Raw genomic sequence first — 19,476 nt, forward strand, 5'->3', positions numbered from 1 at the left:
GTCAGCCTCACCAGTGACGAGACAATCTGCAATTCGCACAACCCAACAAGATGTCACAAGAAGGACTCAGCTTGACCCAATCCAGTCTAACCATGAAGAAATAGAGAAACCCTCATGAAGGACATTCTACAAAATACCTAGTCTGCAATCTCCAAAAGTGTCAAGGTCATGGAAGTCAAGGATTTCCTAAGAAATATTTCAGGTGAAGAAGATGAAGGAGATGCCACCACCAGGATTCACAGCCTGCATTCCAGAAGTCAGCACGTGACCCCAAGCAGGAACGTTTGTTCTAAAGGCATTATTGGGAAAACTGGCACACACGTGTGGGGTCTGGTGGTTGCATGTAACCGTGTGAATTCCTGATGTTAATGGCGGTGTGGTGGTTGTGTAGAAGGACGTTCTGTTCATAGAGAATGAGCAAGAAGCTTCCAGGGCGATGGGCACTAGGGTGGCTATTGATTTTCAAATGGTTCAGGGAAACAGAAGCTTTCTACTATATGCGCACAACTGTTTTTTGAGGTTTTGATTGCTGCCAATTTTTTGAACTGTTAAAACACAGTAAATTGGGTTGCATGTGGTGGCTCACACCTGTAGTCCCAGCTCTTTGGGAGGCTAAGTCTGGCAGGTAATTTGAGGCCAGGAGTTCGAGACCAGCCTGGCCAACATGGTGAAACCCCATGTCTACTAAAAATACAAAAAAAAAAAAATTAGCTGGATGTGGTGGCAAATGCCTGTAATCCCAGCTTCTTGGGAGGCTGAGCCAGGAGAATTGCTTGAACCTGGGAGACAGAGGTTGCAGTGAGCTGAGATCACACCACTGCACTCTAGCCTGAGTAACAAAGTGAGACTTTGTCTCAAAAATTTAAAAAAGGAAATTTAATCATAAGAAAGACAATAAACAAGAAAAAAAATATGGGTAGTATGTAACCAAAATTTCCCAGGTGATGGTAATGCATTCCCTAGGATTCACAGCCTGCATTCCAGAAGTCAGTGAAGCAGGTGGCTGGGAACTGTGCCCATGAACCTAAGAAGCTCTTTCTCCAGGCCATGCTAAGGGCCACATTTGCCAGCCCTGGCCCCACCTGCTGCTGTCCTCACAGACTCCCTTGGCTAATTCTGGGCTTTCCTCAGACACTCAGGAACAAGCCTGAGAGCCACCTCTGGGTGTCTTGGGGCTGGGTGCTGCCACCTCAGCTGGCAGGCATTGCAGGTGCAGCCAAGGCCCAGTAATGCTGTGAGCTCTGGCTTTCCTCTCAATGTGCTACTCCCTTTTGGGTGGCCCTGCTGTGGGGGGACATCAAGGCTGCCGCCGTCTGCTGAAACATCTTCAAAGTAAAAGCATCTTTGAGCCTGCTCTTTCCCTGAGCATCAGACATGAGCCTGGGGCATGATGGGGAGGGTCTGGGCCACCTGGACTGCACATTCACATTGCATCCCTCCAGCTCTGGATCAGAATCCAGACAGCCTTCTCACTGTTGTCTTCCACTGGGGCAAGCATCTTCTAGAAGGCTCCTCAGATCTTGGTGGTAATGACCCTCTAGCCCATTAGATGTGCCCAGGGAAATGAACAGAGAGGAACCCTCCATCCCTCCAGTTCCCACTGCTTCCTTGTGAAACACCCCAGAGAACCAGCAGCCCTGCTGCCACAGGCTCTGATGGGCCGCTTCCGCCTGCGTAGAGACTGACCTTCACAGTGGCCAGCACCCCTCACCTGCGGGCTCTCTCCAACTTGTCTTCTGAGACTGCTCCCACAGTGGAGTTAGGGAGCTGGGACCTGTATGTTTGCCACAGCGGATGGCATGAGAAGTGGCCCAGGATGGCGCAGCTGCCGGGGTCCATGAAGATGAGATCCAGAGTGGGGAGGGCTCAGCCCCTGCATAAAGCAGCCCCCACTTTCTCCATCCTCCACCCTGATTTAGTCAGTGACCCGCTGGCTCTGTTTTGTTTCGCAGTGTGGACAACTCTGAGGACCCCGTGTATGAGAGCCTGGAAGAGTTCCACGTGTTTGTCCTAGCCCATATATTAAGAAGACCCATTGTTGTTGTGGCAGATACAATGTTAAGAGACTCAGGTGGAGAAGGTAAGTTCCTCAAAGAGATGTTCTATGTTCATGACCCCGGAAGCCTAGCATCCCTGCTAAAGGGCAGGCAGCACATGCAAGGTCGAGCTCCTGGAGGCCACAGAGCATCACTCTGTGCAAAGATCTACTCGACGTGTTTCTTTCGCTGCCTCGATGGCAGCAGGGACTGCTCTTGACCAGCTGCCCTGCCTGTCAACAGCAGGTGGCCAGGAGAAATCTGGTCGTGTGAGGACCAGGATGAAGCCCAGAGGGGTTCCTGTCTCCTGTCATGTGCCTAGGGTACAGGAGACAGCCCACACCCCTCCAGCAGCCCTGGGCCATGCCCTGGAGGCACTCGGTCACCCAGGTGCCTTCCCAACCCTCCGCAGGTTATGTGTGGGTTAAAGACAGTGGCTTTTTCACCCAAAAAGAAAGGAAGACAGCATGCATAGAGTCACTAGGCAAGACTAGTAGAATCAGAACTGGCAGAGAAAGAAGCAAGGGCAGTTTATGGCCAGCCCACTGAAAGCCACACCCTGTGTACAGCCTCTCCTCGAATGTTCCTCCATTCAGCCCTAGTCACAACCTCCAAGGATGGACACCACCCTCCCCACTTTACAGAGATGAAACTGAAGCCCAGAGAGGCTGGGTAGTATCCCCAGCCAGGGATCAGCCCAGGGCAGGGATGGTCCTCCAAAGCCTGTCCTCCCTCCAGCATGCCCAGAGCATCCCTCCAGCCCAGTTGGAATTTACCCCTGCACCTTCACAAAAGTCATGGGTCTTCCAGGGAGTCCTACAAATGAGGATGTGGCTCTTCATGCTAAATCACAGCTACCACAAAAAAAATATGATGTGGCCACGATGATGGCGTAGCCAGGGAACTGGAAGGACACAGGTCCTGCCTGGCCCGCCTCCTTCCCTGTACGGCTCAGGGACACAGGCCTGCTGAGGTCTCAGCTCTCGGTGCAGCGCTGGGACGTGCCTTGGGGCCCTGCTGTGTAAGCCCAGGACTGCTCTGATCTCTGCACCATCAGATCTCTGAGTTGTGGGGTAGGGAAAGGTCCACACTTCCTGCCATTCTACTCACAGCTCTCTTGCAGGGTGCCCCACCCTGCCGCCCCTCAGTGAGACTCTCCTGTGGGCAGAACCACAGTGATCTGCTTTAGAAAAAGTGAGGGTGGAGAGGAACTAAGAGTTCATCAAAGATGTGCCTGAAATTACCATCCCTGAATTCTGCTCGAGGGGTGCGGCAATTCACAGACTCAGGGGCCAAAAAGCAAGGCGTCTTATGACGTAAAAGCAGATGCTCCTTTACGTTTTGTGACGTAAAAGCAGATGCTCCTTTACGTTTTATGACGTAAAAGCAGACGCTCCTTCAGGACAGATACTTCCAGAAGTTATTCTATTTCGGTGAGGGTTTTAGGCTTTTCTGCCCCTCTTTTTTTTAAAGGGAGTCTCACTCTGCCAGGCTGGAGTGCAATGCCGTGGTCTCGGCTCACTGCAACCTCCAACTCCTGGGTTCAAGTGACCCTCCCACCTCAGTCTCCTGAGTAGCTGGGACTACAGGCGCATGCCACCACACCCAGCTAATTTATGTGTGTGTTGTGGGGTCAGGGGGAGGGAGGTGCTCGTGTTTAGTAGAGATGGGGTTTCACTATGTTGTCCAGGCTGGTCTCGTATTCCTGACCTCGTGATCTGCCCGCCTCGGCCTCCCAAAGTGCTAGGATTACAGACATGAGCCACCTCTGCCCTGTTTTTTGTGAGTCAGGAAATGAGTGACGTTGTGTCCCTGTCACTGAAGGACTTGACCCCTCTGATTCTCATTTCCCATCTGACTCACTGCTCGGTCCTGGACCTCTCTGGCTGATTCTTTCAGATTCAACAGAAGAGGTTCTCAAAATATAAAACGGATATGCCCTTGAGAAGTGTAGATACTGTGTTGTACACGAAGGCTTTACACCAAACACTAGGAGAGGAACAGGTACATCCAGAAAACTGGGCTTCCACGCTGCGGCTACTCTGACCATCTTGGGTGACAGTTTCATTCCAGCCCCGGGCTCCTGAACACCTGTGCAGGTCTCAGGGCAGACAGATGACTCTGGAAGCGCTCAGCCCCATCCCTCAGCACCGCCTCCATCTCCCTGCCCCCTCTCCCTGCCCGTTCCTCTGCTCCTCCATGGAGCCTCCTGAGATAGTGAGGGACAGGGACACAGGAGCCTCCCCTCCCAGCTGGGGCTGCCTGCTCCTCACACCTTCACGCCGGTTTGTGTCCACAGCATTCGCACCCATCCCATTCGGAGGGATCTACCTGCCCTTGGAGGTCCCTCCCAACAGATGTCACTGCTCGCCTCTGGTTCTGGCCTATGATCAAGCGCATTTCTCTGCCCTTGTGTCCATGGAACAGAGAGACCAGCAAAGAGAACAAGGTATGCCTGGCTCCCGAGAGAGTGCACGCAGGGGCCTGGGGTGGGGGCAGAGCCATCAGAAGGGACCCCATTGCATAGGAAGGTGGACTGTGGGGACCTCCCCTTAGAAGCACACCTGTGCACACTCAGCATTGATGGTTTTTGCATAAAACTACCTTATGTATGTGTAAATGTTTTCATTGAAAATACCAGTGTTACAGACAACATTATCTTTAAAATACTAAACAAAGAAATCCCACCCTTAAATAGCTTTTACTGTTTTCTCTTTCACATGAATACATATTTTATAGAAATATAATTCATCTTAGATGTAAATTAAAGGGAAAAAAAAAACTTCAAGAGCAAATATTAATGAACTGTGGCCCACCACCCATTTTTATAAATAAAGTTTTATTGGAATAGAGCCACATTCATTCACAGATGCATTGTCTATGGCTGTTTTTGCACTACAGTGGCAGAGAGAGGAGTAGCCACAGACACTGAGGCCTGTAGCATCTAAAACACTAACGAGCACTTTATAAGAAGAGTTTGCTCACCCCTGCTCCAGGGTAAGCTTTTAACTCAAAAGAATGAGGTTTCCTTTCAAAGCACTGCAGCTGAGTTTCCTCTAAGCAGCCATTTCAGTGTTACCAACATTGGGCCGGCCCCACGAGCTGTGCACTGCACAATTCCAGGACACCAGTTAATGTCCTTGCTGGGGAAACAGGGAGATTTTGTTTGGAACAATTGCTGTTTGCTCATGTTAGCTACTGATGGATGTATGACCAGCAGAGTGGGGAGGAAACCCCTTCCTGTTGTCACTCTTGTTTGTGGTATAGGCAGAGACTCACTCCCCCAGGAGACAGATGGACAGACAAGACCCAACTGTTTCAGAGCCCCTGCCATTAGGTATGGTCTCAAGGAATGGGCAGTGACCCATCCAGGCCCAACAGGGAGAAGGAAGTGGAAAAGGTTCTGCCCTTTTCCACTGAGTGTACAGCTCAGGAAGTAAATACAGCAATAAGATTGCCCCCACTAGGACTCCCCGATGCTACCCCTTCCAAGCTGGCAAGGAAGGGACTCGGACAAATGAACAGAACCCAGCCTCCCCCAGTCCCTGGGCAGACGAGGCACCAGTGTGTCTACTTCCTGGCCTGGCGGTCAGTTCAGGAATGACGCTGAGACTGTGGCACAGAGGCTGAGGGTGAGGGACACACAGGACATTTCATGACCCCTTTCCAAGAGCAGATGCAGAGCTCCTGGGAGCCCATACGAGCAGCGGCCGCAGAACCAGAGTCCCAGGAACAGGAAGAGAGGGGCCGGAGGCTGCAGCCCACAGTGAAGGGAATGGCACATGCCAGTTCTTTATTATTTGCAGAGTGGCACGGGCCACAGAAGGGAAGATTTCATCACTAAGGCCTGGGAGGTGCTCTGGCCTTTCTATTGTCTTTCTGCTTTCAGTCCAGAATGCCTCCACCTCCTTCCTGGGGGTTTAACTCTTCTCAGGGCTGACCTCGCTTCTTGGGAGATCAGAAGGGCCTTTTCAAGACCTAGGATCCAGGCCAGGGGCTGCTCCCTCTGTCCAGTCCCCAGGGAGTTTCTGTGGTCAGAGAAAGATGATGGTCCCAGGGCCAGCATCCCCCAGTGCCGAGCATGGGGTTCAGACACCCGACCCCCTCCTCGCAAAAGGCACTGAGTACTCTTTTAGGCCTTGCAGATACTGCTCAATGTTTTCAAGGCACATAGGAAGGCGTCCTCCCTTCAGAGGAGGCCATGGAGGGCTCTGTGGCTCGTCGCCTTTCAGGAGAGCCCTGCAGAGGTGTGGGTGGTTTCACTTCTGATGACCTGGTTTCTAAAAACTGGGATCTGGTCCCAGTCCACCCCTCGGAGCCACTGTGGTGTGGGCCTGTGGCTCCCTCACAGCCAGAGCAGCCCGCTGGGGTCCTCCTGGGGTGCTGCAGGTCCCCGCCTCCAAGACCATCATGTGGCCAGGCTGCACATTCACCCACAAGGTCCCCACTACCCACTGCAGGGCAGGTGCCATGGCCACGCTCTTTGTCATGGACTGTGTGCCCCTTAGACCTTCACCTCTGCAGCCCTTCCTCCGTGCCTCAAGGGACACTGGGGGGTGCGACAGAGTCCCAGCTGTGCTCTCAAGTCACAGCATATCTCACCGAGAGGGACATGGAAATCAGTGAGGCTGCAGCTTCCAGGATGGGACCCCGCATCCCCTGAGCACAAAACAGGAGATTGCCACACCACAGCCACAGGCTCAGGCCTGCTGAAGTGAGCTGCCCAGACCTCAGAGTCGCAGACCCTGGTGGGAGGCAGGAGGTGGGAGACTCCAGAACGTCAAGCCCTAGGACACCACCGGCCCCCACTGTGAAGCCCGGGTGTCAACCTCTGCCATGGTGCCCTGCCTATCCTGTAGAGAGAGTACCCTGTGGCAGAGGCTAATAGATATAGTGATCACAGGCTCCAGGAAGAGCAGACACTGTGTCCTTGTGCCTGAGGAATGATGCTCTGGGAGCCAGGAAATGAGATGAAAAATGTATTTCAGGCTGAGACAAGGCTCCCTTCTTCCTGCCACCCCCGCCCCACCCTACCTGCTTACATGGCCCATCATGTCTCATCCACATGCGTCCAGCTCCTAGAGCCTGAAAACTCCAGGAGGCATTCTTTAAACTTCTCATCGAGTCCCTCTCCCTCTGAGGGAAGCCTCCTCTTACAGGTGCCACTGCTAGTGCCACCACTGACATCTTCAAGTTCAGGAATCCTCTCCTGTTTCCCAGGCCAGGTATGAACATGGAGAGAGGGAAGGGCTGGAGGTGGAAGGTCAGGAGCTGGTGGGACTGGTCCGCTGCGGGCAACCTGAGTGGCCCAGGCTTTGCAAACCCACCTTAGGGCTCTTTAGATGAAATGTCTGCATGCTTTCTTGGTAGCCTCCACACTTGATGGCCACCTGCCTTGAGGGCATTAGTCCTTTGCTCCCTGACACCCTGACCCCGGGCTTTCAGCTTTTTGCAGGAAGCAGCCTTCTTGCAGCCACATCTTTTTAAATTATTATTATTATTTATTTTATTTTTTTTTTTTTTGAGACAGAGTTTCACTCTTGTTACCCAGGCTGGAGTGCAATGGCGCGATCTCGGCTCACCACAACCTCCGCCTCCTGGGTTCAGGCAATTCTTCTGCCTCAGCCTCCTGAGTAGCTGGGATTACAGGCATGCACCACTATGCCCAGCTAATTTTTTGTATTTTTAGTAGAGACAGAGTTTCACCATGTTGACCAGGATGGTCTCGATCTCTTGACCTCGTGATCCACCCGCCTCGACCTCCCAAAGTGCTGGGATTACAGGCTTGAGCCACCGCGCCCGGCCGCGCCACATCTTAAATGGTCCCCTGGGGAGCACTGTGGAAACCCAGATCTGGGCACTCTCTCTCTCAGCGCCCAGCTCAGGACAGTTCATACTGGCCACTGAGCAAATGTGTGCACTATGAAAAATCAAATCAATTAACGGGAGAAGCAGAGGGGCTGCCTGGTTCCTGGAAACACAGAACCTAGGAAAAAAGTTTGGAAATCATCCAGTCCAACAATCCCAACTCCCCTCCCTTTTATAGCAAGCATTGAGCAGTGTGCTCTGCATTATCCTGATATGAAAATCACGGATAATGTTACCTGTGTTGGAATAAAGTCAATTTAATACCCGCACATCAGGAGAAATCAAAGGAAACCAGTTATTTATTACAGAATAAAATAATCTGCATTTCTATAAATGCTTTCACACAGCCATACCATAAGACTCAATGAAGCAATCAGACCCTGGCACCTGTACACAGGCAGGGGATACAGGTGGGCTGAACATACCCTCAGATATCCCAGGAGGCTCTGCAGTCCAAAATGACAGCTAACTCTTGGTAAAGTCCCAAACAAGCCAAGCACAGCGTGGCCCACCTCCACACTCCGCTTTCCTTTGGCTGGATATGGAGCCATGCGGAGCATACCCCTGTGCACATGTGTGCTCTCAGCCTAGCCGGCAAGTTGCACTGGCGAGGGCTGGGTGCGTGCGGGTGCTGCCTAGGTCTGCACCCCACCTTCATGGTCATGTATTTGCAGGTGCTTCCTATGCTCAGGTGTTATTCTAGTCCTTTCCAGGAATAACTATTTAGCCCTCCCCATTTCCTGTTCCCCCCAATAGTTTTTCCCCCTAAATACAAACAGCCTGTGAGCCTCTGGAGTGTATCCAGGGGCTGTACAGAGGTCAGGGAGCCCTCAGTGTGTCCTCAGTGCCTTCCCCCAGGCGTCCCACTTAAGGAACCTAGAGAGCAGCACACAGGCAGCCCTGAGGGAGTCCACTGGTTCAAGATGGAGGGGTAGATGCTGGTGTGGACAGGGAGCTCTGAAATGGCTGCAGACTGCAAGGATCAAGGCTTACAGATGTTCACAGCACAACTGGCCATTCCTTTATTGGGAACAGAGACTCCACACGTTCAAAAGCTGATATTTTTTAAAAAAAGGTTTTGCAAAGAGCAGCTTACCAATTTGTCTCTTGCTGCTTAGAAACAACACAGCAAGTTTCTAAGTCCTGCTAGGGATCTTGGGAGCCAGAGTACTCCTACCCAGCGGGCCATGGAAGCAGCCTTCCGTCTGTATTTGATGCGTGGCTTGTGGTTAAATCAAATGCTCACCTGTGCTCTACTGTTCCCCACGATGTTTTCAGTATGTTTCACATTGAATCATGCTTTCTCTTGTGGGATTAATTTATAATAAACAGATCCAATCTCTTTTTAAATAGAAATGTATCTTTACATGTTACAAATATCAGTATTGATTTTATAATACAATTTTGTTAAAGCATCACTTATTTATCAAATACCTTTCAAATTGGTCTATCTGTGTACCTATCTGAATAAAATAGTGGAGCAAATATGTAATGCCTATTACAGGACATTACGATAAGAATTAGATTAGTTCATGGTGGCAAGAAAGTTTTTTTTTTTCCAAACTTTTTTTTTTTTTTGAGACGGGATCTCATTCTGTCCCTCAGGCTGGAGTACAGTGGCATGATCTCGGCTCACTGCAACCTCCGCCTCCTGGGTTTAAGCAATTCTCCTGCCTCAGCCTCCCAAGTAGCTGGGACTACAGGCACATGCCACCATGCCCAGCTAATTTTTTTGTACTTTTGGTACACATGGTGTTTCTCCATGTTGTCCAAGCTGGTTTCAAACTCCTGAGCTCAAGGGATCTGTCCAACTCAGCCTCCCAAAGTGCTGGGATTACAGGCATGAGCCACCGCACCCAGCTGGGCAAGAAGGTTTTAGAAACCAAAGTGCCCTAAAACTGACTTATCTTTGCAATTAGCCTCCCTTCTCTTGGCTCCTTTCTAAGTTTGCCAATTGCCACTGAAAGATAGGGTCAGGGTGGGAGTAAAAAGCGTGGCTCCACCTACCCTTGTGGGGTGTGGCCTGCCTTCCGTTGCCACTCCTCCCAGGAGCCCCAGAGCACTGACCCCTGAAGAACCCTCGCCTGCAAAGGCCCCGTCTAAGGGGTGAGAGGCAGAGGAGCTGGGGTGGAGGGCATCCAGACTTTTAGGGGAGGCCTCTGTTCCTCAGGTCTGTCATCTTTGACACTGTTGACCTATGGATGGATCACAAAGCACCATAAGGTGGCCAGGAGCTGTGGAAGGGACTTCATGGCTATGGAGCTGTGTCCTCAGCTTATAGAGGCGGCACATGCCGAGAGAGCTGAGTCACATTGATTAAAAGCACAAGATGCATTTAAACACCATATCTGCTGACTGGTTCATGCCCTGCCCCAGTGACCGTCAGCTCAGAGGCCCGAAGCACTGTTCCAAAGGGATGCCCGCCAGTTAATTGCACGGAAAGGACTGGCTGAGGGTTTTTCACTCATGCCCAAGGGCCTGGAGAGAAGAGAAAGCAGGACTGTGCCCAGATGCCAGCCTCCCCCCAGGAGCCCTGCCTGTCCCCTCCTGAGCAACAAAGTAGACACAGATACCTGGATCTGCCACCAGACCTCCCAAGACATCCACGCCCACAGGAAGCACGTACCAGCCACCATCGCCCCTGATTCCTGAATGAGGGCCCCAGCCATCTCTGTGTGATGTGCAGGTCTCTCCATCTGGCCACTCTAGGCTCCTGAGGACCTCCACACACTCCACCAAAACTCCTTCTGAGGGGGGCTGGGAGGCAGCAGCACCAGCCACCTGTCCTACCTGCAAGACAGGAGCAGCCAGCACTCACTGTCCTGGATATGGGGAGTGAGTTTTTGGTGGCCAGGGTGATATCCTCGTTCTGCTCTCTGAGAAGACCCCAGTTGTCATTGCCCGACAGGGCCACATCTAATGCATGCACAGAGCACACCCTCTGGGGCTGAGAATTTCACCACCCACTTTTGGCATGAGCTCAGGAGCCCGAGGATTGTCTTAGGAGCTGAACACTCTCTCAGCCCGAGAGGGTACAGTTTCCTTAATTCTGGTCAGCACTTTTTCCAGTTTTGTCTTAGTCAATTCAGGCTGCTGCCACAGAATGCCATAGACTGGGAGGCTTATAAACAATAGAAATTTCTTTGATAGTTCTGGGAGCTGGGAATACAAGATCCAGGAGCCAGCAGATTTGGTGTCTGGTAAGGGTGTCCTCTTCCTGGTCTGCCCATAGCCGCTTTTACTGTGTTCTCACGTGGCCAAGAGAGAGAGAAGAGAGCTCTCGTCCTGTTATTAGAAGGGCACTAATACCATTCTCAAGGGCTTCACCCTCCCAAAGACCACACTCCAAATACTGTCAGCTGGAGACTAAGCTTTAACAGTGAGTTTTGGAGGAACACACATATTCAGTCAAAAGCAAGCTTACTGCTATAGACCAATGACCAATCCAAAAATCTTGTCTATATATAAACTTAAGGCCGGAGAATTTATGTCTGCCACATCGGCCCAAAGGCCCAGCCTAGCCTGATCCTCAGGGGCTGCCCCTGGCCTTGAGTGCAGGCCATCCTATTTCCCTCCTACCTCTTTGCTTACAGTTTAATTGGCTACTCCTTTTCTAGTTTCTTAAGGCAGAAATTCAGATCACTAATTTTGGACTTGTCTTCTCATCTAATATAAGCATTTTAATGCTATAACCTTTTCCTCAAGTACTGCTGTCACTACATCATACACATTTTGATGGGCTTTATTTGCATTTTCATTCTGTTCAAATTTTAATTTCCCATGAGGCTCCCTCTGACTTATGGATTATTTAGAAACAGATTGTTTGAGTTTCAAGTTTTGGGGAATTGTTCAAATATTTGATAGTTTGTAGTTTCAGTTATGACATGAGCACAAACTTGTGACTTCTGTCCTTTTTAATGCACTCAGATCAGCTAAGAGTATGTTCTGTGTCGGTGAATATTCCAGATGTACTGGAAAATAATATATACTCTGCTCTTGTTGGGTTCTAGAAATGTCAGTTCCCTCAAATTCTCTGAGTGCGCTCAGGTCTTCGATATCCTTACTGGTTTCTGCCTACTTGCTCTGTCAATTACTGAGCAAAGAGCAGCCAAGTCTCCAGGTTTAACACATTCATTTCTTTCATTGCTGTTAGTATTCGCTTCATGTACTTTGAAGCTCTGTTGTTAGGAACATGCGCACACACAGGATGGTTATGTCTTCTTGGAAAATTGACCCCTTTGTCATTATGTAACATTCCCCTTTTTCTTTGGCAACGGTCCATGTTCTGGAGCCTACTTTGACATAAGTTTGGCCACTCTAGCTCTCTTTCCTTAGTGAATGTCTTGTAACCTACCTATGTCTTTATATTTACAGTGGGATTCTCTTTATATTTACAGTGGGATTCTTTTTCTTTTTTTTCTACAGCCACCTCCCAGGCTCAAGCGATTCTCCTGCCTCAACCTCCCACGTAGCTAGGATTGCAGGCGCACGCCATCATGCCCAGCTAATTTTTGTATTTTTAGTAGAGATAGGGTTTCATCTTGTTGGCCAGGCTGGTCTTGAACTCCTGACCTCAAGTGATCCACCCATCCTGGCCTCCCAAAATGCTGGGTATGAACTACCGTGCCCAGCCCCTACAGTGAGATTCTTATAGACAGCATATATGTGGGTTTTGCTTTTTTATCCAGTCTGACAGTTTTATCTTTTAAAAGCTATATTTTGACTATTTTTATTTAATAGTATTAATGATATGTTTGGATTTAAATTCACTGTCTTGCTAGCTGTTTTCCATGTATTGTGTGGGTTCTTTGTCCCTTTTGTTTCTCTTTTGCTGTCTTATCTTGGGTTGAGATTTTCACTGGTCCCATTTTATTTCCACTATGGACTTGTTATTATACATCTATTTGTAATTGTTAGTGGTTTCCCTAGGGTTTACAATAAACATATTTAATTAATGTGAATCTTTTTTTTCTTTTGAAACGGAGTCTCAGTCTGTCACTCAGACTGGAGGGCAGTGGTGCAATCTCAGCTCCCTGCAGCCTCCACCTCCTGGGCTCCAGCGATTCTCCTGCCTCTGCCTTCGGAGTAGCTGGATTACAGGCACACAACACCACACCTGGCTAATTTGTGTATTTTTAGTAGAGACAGGGTTTTACCATGTTGGCCAGGCTGGTCTCGAACTCCTGATTTCAGGTGATCCACCCACTTTGGCCTCCCAAAGTGCTGAGATTACAGGTGTGAGCCACCACACCTGGCCTAATGAATGAGATTCTATTTTAAGTAATATTATTCTGCTTCACATGTTGTATAAGGATATTACAACAATGTAATACCAGTCCCTCCCCCCATTCTATTATTATATTTTATTTTTACAAAATCTGTTATTGATACATAATGCACTGCTGCTCTGGCTTTACACAGACGCTTACCCGTTAGAGCAATTACAAGGAAGAAAAAAGTGAATTTTCACATCCATCCCCTCCATTTCCATCACTCTTACTTGTAACCTATTTCTTGCACTTTAACACCTCCTGTAGTTCAGGTCTGTAGGCAATGAACTTGCCCATTTTTGTTTCAGAAACGCTTATGTCTTCTTCGTGTTTCAGAGAGATTTGGGCTGCTATGGAATTCTAGATTAACAGGTGTTGGTTTTATTCTTTCAGCACCTTAAAAATGTCACTCCGTTATCTCCTGGCTTACCTGGCTTACCATGAAAAGTCTGCTTGGATTTTTCTTTGTTTCTCTCTATATAATGTATCCTCTTTTTTCTCTGGCTGCCTTCAAGACTTGCTTCTTGTCTTTGGGTTTCAGAAGCATTAAGATGCTATTACAGAAATATTTTTGTTGTTACTTTTCCTGCCTGTGTCCTCTTCGTTTCTTAGATCTGTGTTGATGGTTGTCACTAATTTTGAAAACTTCTTAGCCATTATTTCTTTAAAATTTTATTTTGCCTTGTTCTTTCTCTCTTCTGGGATTTATTTACATGAACTTAGGCTGCCTGATATTGTCACACAGCTCTCAGATACTGTGTTCAGTTTCCCGCCGCCTTTTTTGTGTGTTTGTTTGTGTAATTTCTAATAATCTGTCTTGAGGTTCACAGATTCTTTGCTCAGCTGTATGAAGTCAACTGACCAGCCCGTCAAAATCATTCTTTACCTCTATGATTGTTTTTCATTTCTAGCATTTTCGTTTAATTATTTCCCATAGACTCGTTTTCTATGCTAAAATTAACCGTCAGATCTTGCATGGTATCCAGCTTTTCTGTTAGTCCTTAACTTATTAATTAGTTATTTTTAATTCCTTGTCTGATAGTTTCAACACGTGTCATATCTGAGCCTTGTTCTTTCAACTGCTTGTCTTTCATCAGTGTGTTGGCTTTTTTCTTATCTTTCCTTTCACCTCATAGGTCTTTGTTGTTGTTGTTGAAAGCCAGACATCTTAAGTAGGACAGTAGCGACTGCAGTGGATCACCTTCCTTCCTGGAAAGATGCATGATGCATGCCTTTTTTATTTTCTTTCCTTTTGCTAGGTTTTTAGAGTCTGGCTTCGGACCAGCCTAGTCACAATAGCCGAGGAAGGTCACCCCCATCCCCAGACCCAGGGATACAGTACCTGCCTAAGACAGACACTTAATCAGAGTAACAGAGAACACGACCCTTAGTGCACCCTGTGTTCACTGCCCTACCCTCTGCAGTTAAAGCTTTTGTTCCTTGGTAGAGATAGGATGGAAATATCTATGGAGACACTTTCTCAGAATTCTTGCCAATCTTTTTTGGAAGAACCAGCTAGGTCCTGTGGAGAGGAGCCTGCAAGCGCACGTGAATTTCCTTTATATCTTCAGTCCCTAGCTGATACTCTTCCTTTACCAATTTAACCGTTTTAGCTGAATTGGCCCCTCTTAAGCTCGTTCCTGTCTCTCCTTGGAGGTACCTGTCTTCCCTTAGATTTTGGGTAAGTCGGCTCCCCCGTGACTTCAGCTGTCTGGGGAGTTAAAGATAAGTTGTGTATTTGTGTTTGATTGGCATGTTGTCATAGTGGAACAATGCTCTTCCAGCTTTTCACATCCGAGACAAAAACCAGAAATCTTGATTTGTTTAGAAAATAAGTACTCAGAATATATTCAGGCTAGTTTGAGATGATGCCTGTTTGTGTCCAGGCTGAAAGACATACAAGAGGCCTTTCAAAAAGAAAAACAAAAGCTTTCCCATCTTTCTAGGCTCATTTTGAAAAGCAGTTGCTGTTCTGGACATTTACCACCAGAGGGCAAGCCGCTGCGTGGCTGCTCCCCGCTGGTAAAGCGGGTTTCCAATAGGGAAATCTCAGGGTGTGCAGTGACAGGCAGAGGCATCCCCAGCAGCCACTGCTCATGAGGAGGGCCTGTTTCATGGCCTCCTGGCCAGAACTCTCCCTGGGCTCTGCAGCCCCAGCCCTCACTGCAGGCCACCATTGACCCTCTGCAGAGAAGCCTTCCTGTTGGCCCCTCCGTGTCTTCAATTGTGAGTAGGCGTGTCCCTAGAGCCTCTCTCAGTACCTGGCCCTTCACCCCACCCAGATCGAGGCCATGAGGCTGCCAGACCCTTCTAGGTGGAGAGGCACTGGCATCTTCAGGGGTATTCCCAGCGTGCACTGGAGCCCTGGGCAGCCCAGAGAGTCCGTTTTAGCCCCACTGTTGAGGAGTCCCCAGGAACCCCATGAGAGGGAGGTGAGGGTGACTGTGTGGGCTGTTGTCTTAGCTTAGGTGGTTTATCTGAAACAAAGAAACCAAAATCACAGTGGAAGTCTGGTTCCCACACAAGTAAAGTCTACACGGTGTTTGAGTGGGGATCCGCTGTCTTCCGCAGGCACCATGGCAGGGGAGTGGGGAGGGGCCCCCATGCCTGAGCACATCACCCAGCACTTCCCACATTGCTTCTGTCCACAGACCATGGGTGCCGCTAGGTGCCTGTTGACCCTAAATGCTGGAGGCAGGGCGGCTGAACATGGAGTGGGGGCTGGGCTGATGCTTTCCAATGGCAACTCTACCTCGCCAGACCCAAAATGTCCAAACTGCTCCCACAGGAACTGCTTCTAACAGATTTTTCTTGTTCTAGAACAGTATTTCCTGAATTTGCTTGATCGGGAGATGCTTAAAATGTCGCTTTTTGAGTCATTTTCCCTGACACTGGTTTGGCCTATCTGTTCACCGGGGCTTGGGACTCCGGGAGCTGCACTGCTCTATTCTGGGCATGGGGAGCGCCTCTGCAACCCCCCACCCCATGAGTGGGAAGCGAGGCTAACCCCTTCTCTGTTTGCATAGTGACTCACAGAACTATGGGACAGGCTGCTGGGTACCACCCAAGGGAGACCTGTCCCTGAGCCAGCCCTGCAGCCCTCCCTGGCGGTCTACCCTGCAGCTCAGCCCTGGGGAGGGCAGCCACGCCAAGGCAGAACCCAACAGGCTGCAGCGAAGCCAGGTCAAGCCGCCCGACCTCTCAAACCAGAGCACTGCGCTTTCCAATCCCAAACCAGATTAATGAAAAGCCCAGAGCTGATCGTCGGTCAGCAAAGCTGCATTTCCCTTATAGGCAGTTTGGGGAAGCTGGGCAAGAAGAGGTGCGGGTGGAGGGGGGATTACTTGTGCCCACTTTTCCTCTTAAGCAACACTGGAGGGCAGCATTGAGTCAGTTTTTCCAGTTTCTTCCCAAATCAACTATTGGGGATTCAGTCTTCCATTGGATCTACTTCCTTCCCTATTTGTTCTCACCATGGCACCCTTGCCAGCAACCATGGGCCCCAGCAAAGCAGGGGAGCTAAGTGGAGCCCATGGAGGAGGCTGCTGCCTGCTCTGAGGACAGACTTGGGGAGACCATCTCCCACTTCCTCCTGCCCCTTGTCCCTGACAGTGCCCTTGGGAGCAGTCAGCCATGTCCCTAGGAACTCCTCTCACCAAGTCCCCCAGGAGCTCAGAGGCTCCTAGAAGATCCCAATACCCCCTCCACCCTAGCCCTTCTGCAGTGAGCCAGGATTTCCCACAGGTGGTGAGATTCACTGCAGAGGTTTTGTGATGAGTAAATCCCTCTGAGAAACAACCAGCCAGTCAATCTCCACCTACATGTGACCTTCTCGAAAGGACCCCTGACCCCCACCCAAAAAAGGCTTCTCCATCACTGCCTTCTGCCTGCTGTTCACCCTTCCAGGGCTCCTCACCACCTGATATTATGAGGTGTTCGTTAACCCGCTTATCTGTCCACAGCACAGGCAGGGACACGAATACAGACTTGTGGCCAAAATCACAGACCAGTAGAGGTCAGCAACACCCCTGCTCCCCTGCCTTGCACATTTGGCCCTTCTCTGGGATGAGACGAGAGCTGGGCCCCAGGGGCCTCTCACAGTGTGCCTAGCCTGCCTAGGTCCTTCCTAGAAACAGCAATAGCTTTTTACCCATTCTGATGTCCAATGGAGTATCTGCCATTGGACAGACCCAGAGACCCAGGGTCTAGGTGACGCTTCCAGCTGCTCTCACTGTCCACAGCAAATACGAAATTTTAAAAGCCAGCAATACTGGTTTTGAAACCTATGGTCTTCATGCTCCTGCTGGCACAGATCTGTGGTGGTCTCCACGTGGTGCACTTGTCACCCAGACACCTGGCTTGGGAATCCCCTTCCTATCCTCCCTGGGGACTGCCGGGGCTCCCAGCACAGCTCTGTCTCTTCTGTTCCAGCCGTGATCCCCCTGACGGATTCTGAGCACAAGCTGCTGCCTCTGCACTTTGCAGTGGACCCTGGCAAGGACTGGGAGTGGGGGAAAGACGACAACGATAACGCCCGGCTGGCCCAGTAAGACCCTACTCTGCCCCTTCCCACAGTGTCCACAGGGAGGGCTATGGCTGGGGCATCCTGGGGAGAGGCTGTACCACCCCTGCTGCTCCTGGGACAGCTGGCATGCAGGCGGGTTGGGTGCCACAAGGGCCAGCTCAGAACGTTTCAATAGGGTATTTCTTCTCTTGCCAGCTTTATCCTCTCGCTAGAAGCCAAGCTGAACCTTCTGCACAGCTACATGAATGTGACTTGGATCCGGATCCCCTCCGAGACACGGGTGAGCCTGGCGTGTGCTGGGACCAGACCTGGTGGCAAAGTCCAGGCTGCTCAGCTCCAGCCCAGCCAGGATGCATCCTCCTGAATGCCTGCCCAGCCGCCCACCCCAGCCATACCCACAGCCCAGTGGCCCCCCATCCCCTTTGACCTAGCCATCCCAGCTGCATGCAGCTGGGGCCACCCTGGCTGTGGTTTGAAGTATCTCTGGTTGGACCCAGTGGGTGTGTACACGCGTGTAGGCGTGTGTGCACACAGCATGCACTCCTGTTAAGGGATTTTTGTCCCCTATTTTCTGCAGAAGGAATAAACACACCCACTCAGAAAACAAACGACAGGCAAGTCAAAACACAAAACCATCTCTGCTGAGATCAGAACACAGTGTGCGCTGCAGAGCGAAATTAATTATAAACTGTGTGGGTCCTCAGAAAAGCCAGGGCGCTGAGGGTGCGGCTCCTAGCGCCCCCTTCCTCCCCTCCCGGAAGCAGTACGCTGGTGGGTGCAGCTGGCAGGAAGGTGAGGAGAGGGACCCATGCCCCACGAGGCTGCCTGCCTCCGGAGGATTGGGGCTGCCCCTGCTTGCAGATGCTGAGGGATTCGTTTTAAGTCTCTGACTGGTGATTTTTGAAATCTCAGTAGGGAACTGCCAGGGAAAACGATTTGTAAAAAGCAGCCTGAAATAATTGGTCTCTCCAGACGTTTACTTAGGCATAAAGTGTGGCTCATGAGGAACGGGTAGAGGAGGGCGTGAGTAAAGGAGTCGGGGCCGGCACTGTTCAGTGCTCTCAACCCCAGCCTCTGCTGGCACGTCATCCTCCAGGGCCCCATGAGGCAGAGACTGCTACGCCATTTTACTGATGCCATAGTGACAGGCAGTCGGTGGCAGTCTGAGTCTTGCCCCTCAAAGGCCTGGAGCACACCCGTGGTGCTGTGGTTTTTCTTTAGAACCCACATGGAGAGTGATGGCAGCGGCTCGGGATCTAGAATCAGGAGGCTCTCGAGCTAAGCGTAGCTCTGCCTGCAGTTGCCAGGCTTGGTGCCTTCAAGCCAGATGCAGGGCCCCCAGCAGACAACCGTGGGAAGGGTTCTTCCAGCCAGGGGCTCCTGAGCCCGCTCCCAGTGCGTGCCTGTAGCACCAGGCGCACCTCCCTTCCTGGCCCAGCCCAAGTGTCCACCCTTTAGTGTCTCACACACGGGTCTGACACATTTCACACCTTCCTACCCCAGGTGGGAAGAGGAAAGGAATTTCAGAGTGGGAGGTGGTGAGAGTCAGTTCTGCTCACCTTTGCTTCAGGATGGCCTGATCACAAAATAGTCACCGTCTCTTGGACTTGTTTGAGGGGTCTGGGGGCGACAAAAATTAAGTTGAGGAGCAATGGGTCTTCTCCTAGGCTCGTGCCCTGGAGGCCAGGGAAGCCTGTTCAGGTATGAGCACCAGTTCCTGCAGCACCCAGGGCCCTGCACCCCCGTCCAATGACACTCCGTCAGAATTCTCTCCTCA

The 19,476-nt window shown here is 50.5% G+C and overlaps 1 protein-coding gene across 3 annotated transcripts in view; it reads left to right on the plus strand.

Moving 5' to 3' along the window:
- Window positions 1-19,476, plus strand: part of OTUD7A (OTU deubiquitinase 7A) — a 308,219-nt gene that overhangs the window by 268,202 nt on the left and 20,541 nt on the right. For all 3 annotated transcript variants that reach the window (XM_017973141.4, XM_035303601.3, XM_035303602.3), the window contains 4 exons: window positions 1,953-2,080; window positions 4,336-4,485; window positions 17,606-17,720; window positions 17,895-17,979. In XM_017973141.4, the coding sequence (XP_017828630.3) occupies window positions 1,953-2,080; window positions 4,336-4,485; window positions 17,606-17,720; window positions 17,895-17,979 (478 nt within the window). The remainder of the gene's footprint in view (window positions 1-1,952; window positions 2,081-4,335; window positions 4,486-17,605; window positions 17,721-17,894; window positions 17,980-19,476) is intronic.

This window comes from Callithrix jacchus, chromosome 6 (genome assembly GCF_049354715.1).
Source record: "Callithrix jacchus isolate 240 chromosome 6, calJac240_pri, whole genome shotgun sequence".
NCBI lineage: Eukaryota > Metazoa > Chordata > Mammalia > Primates > Cebidae > Callithrix > Callithrix jacchus.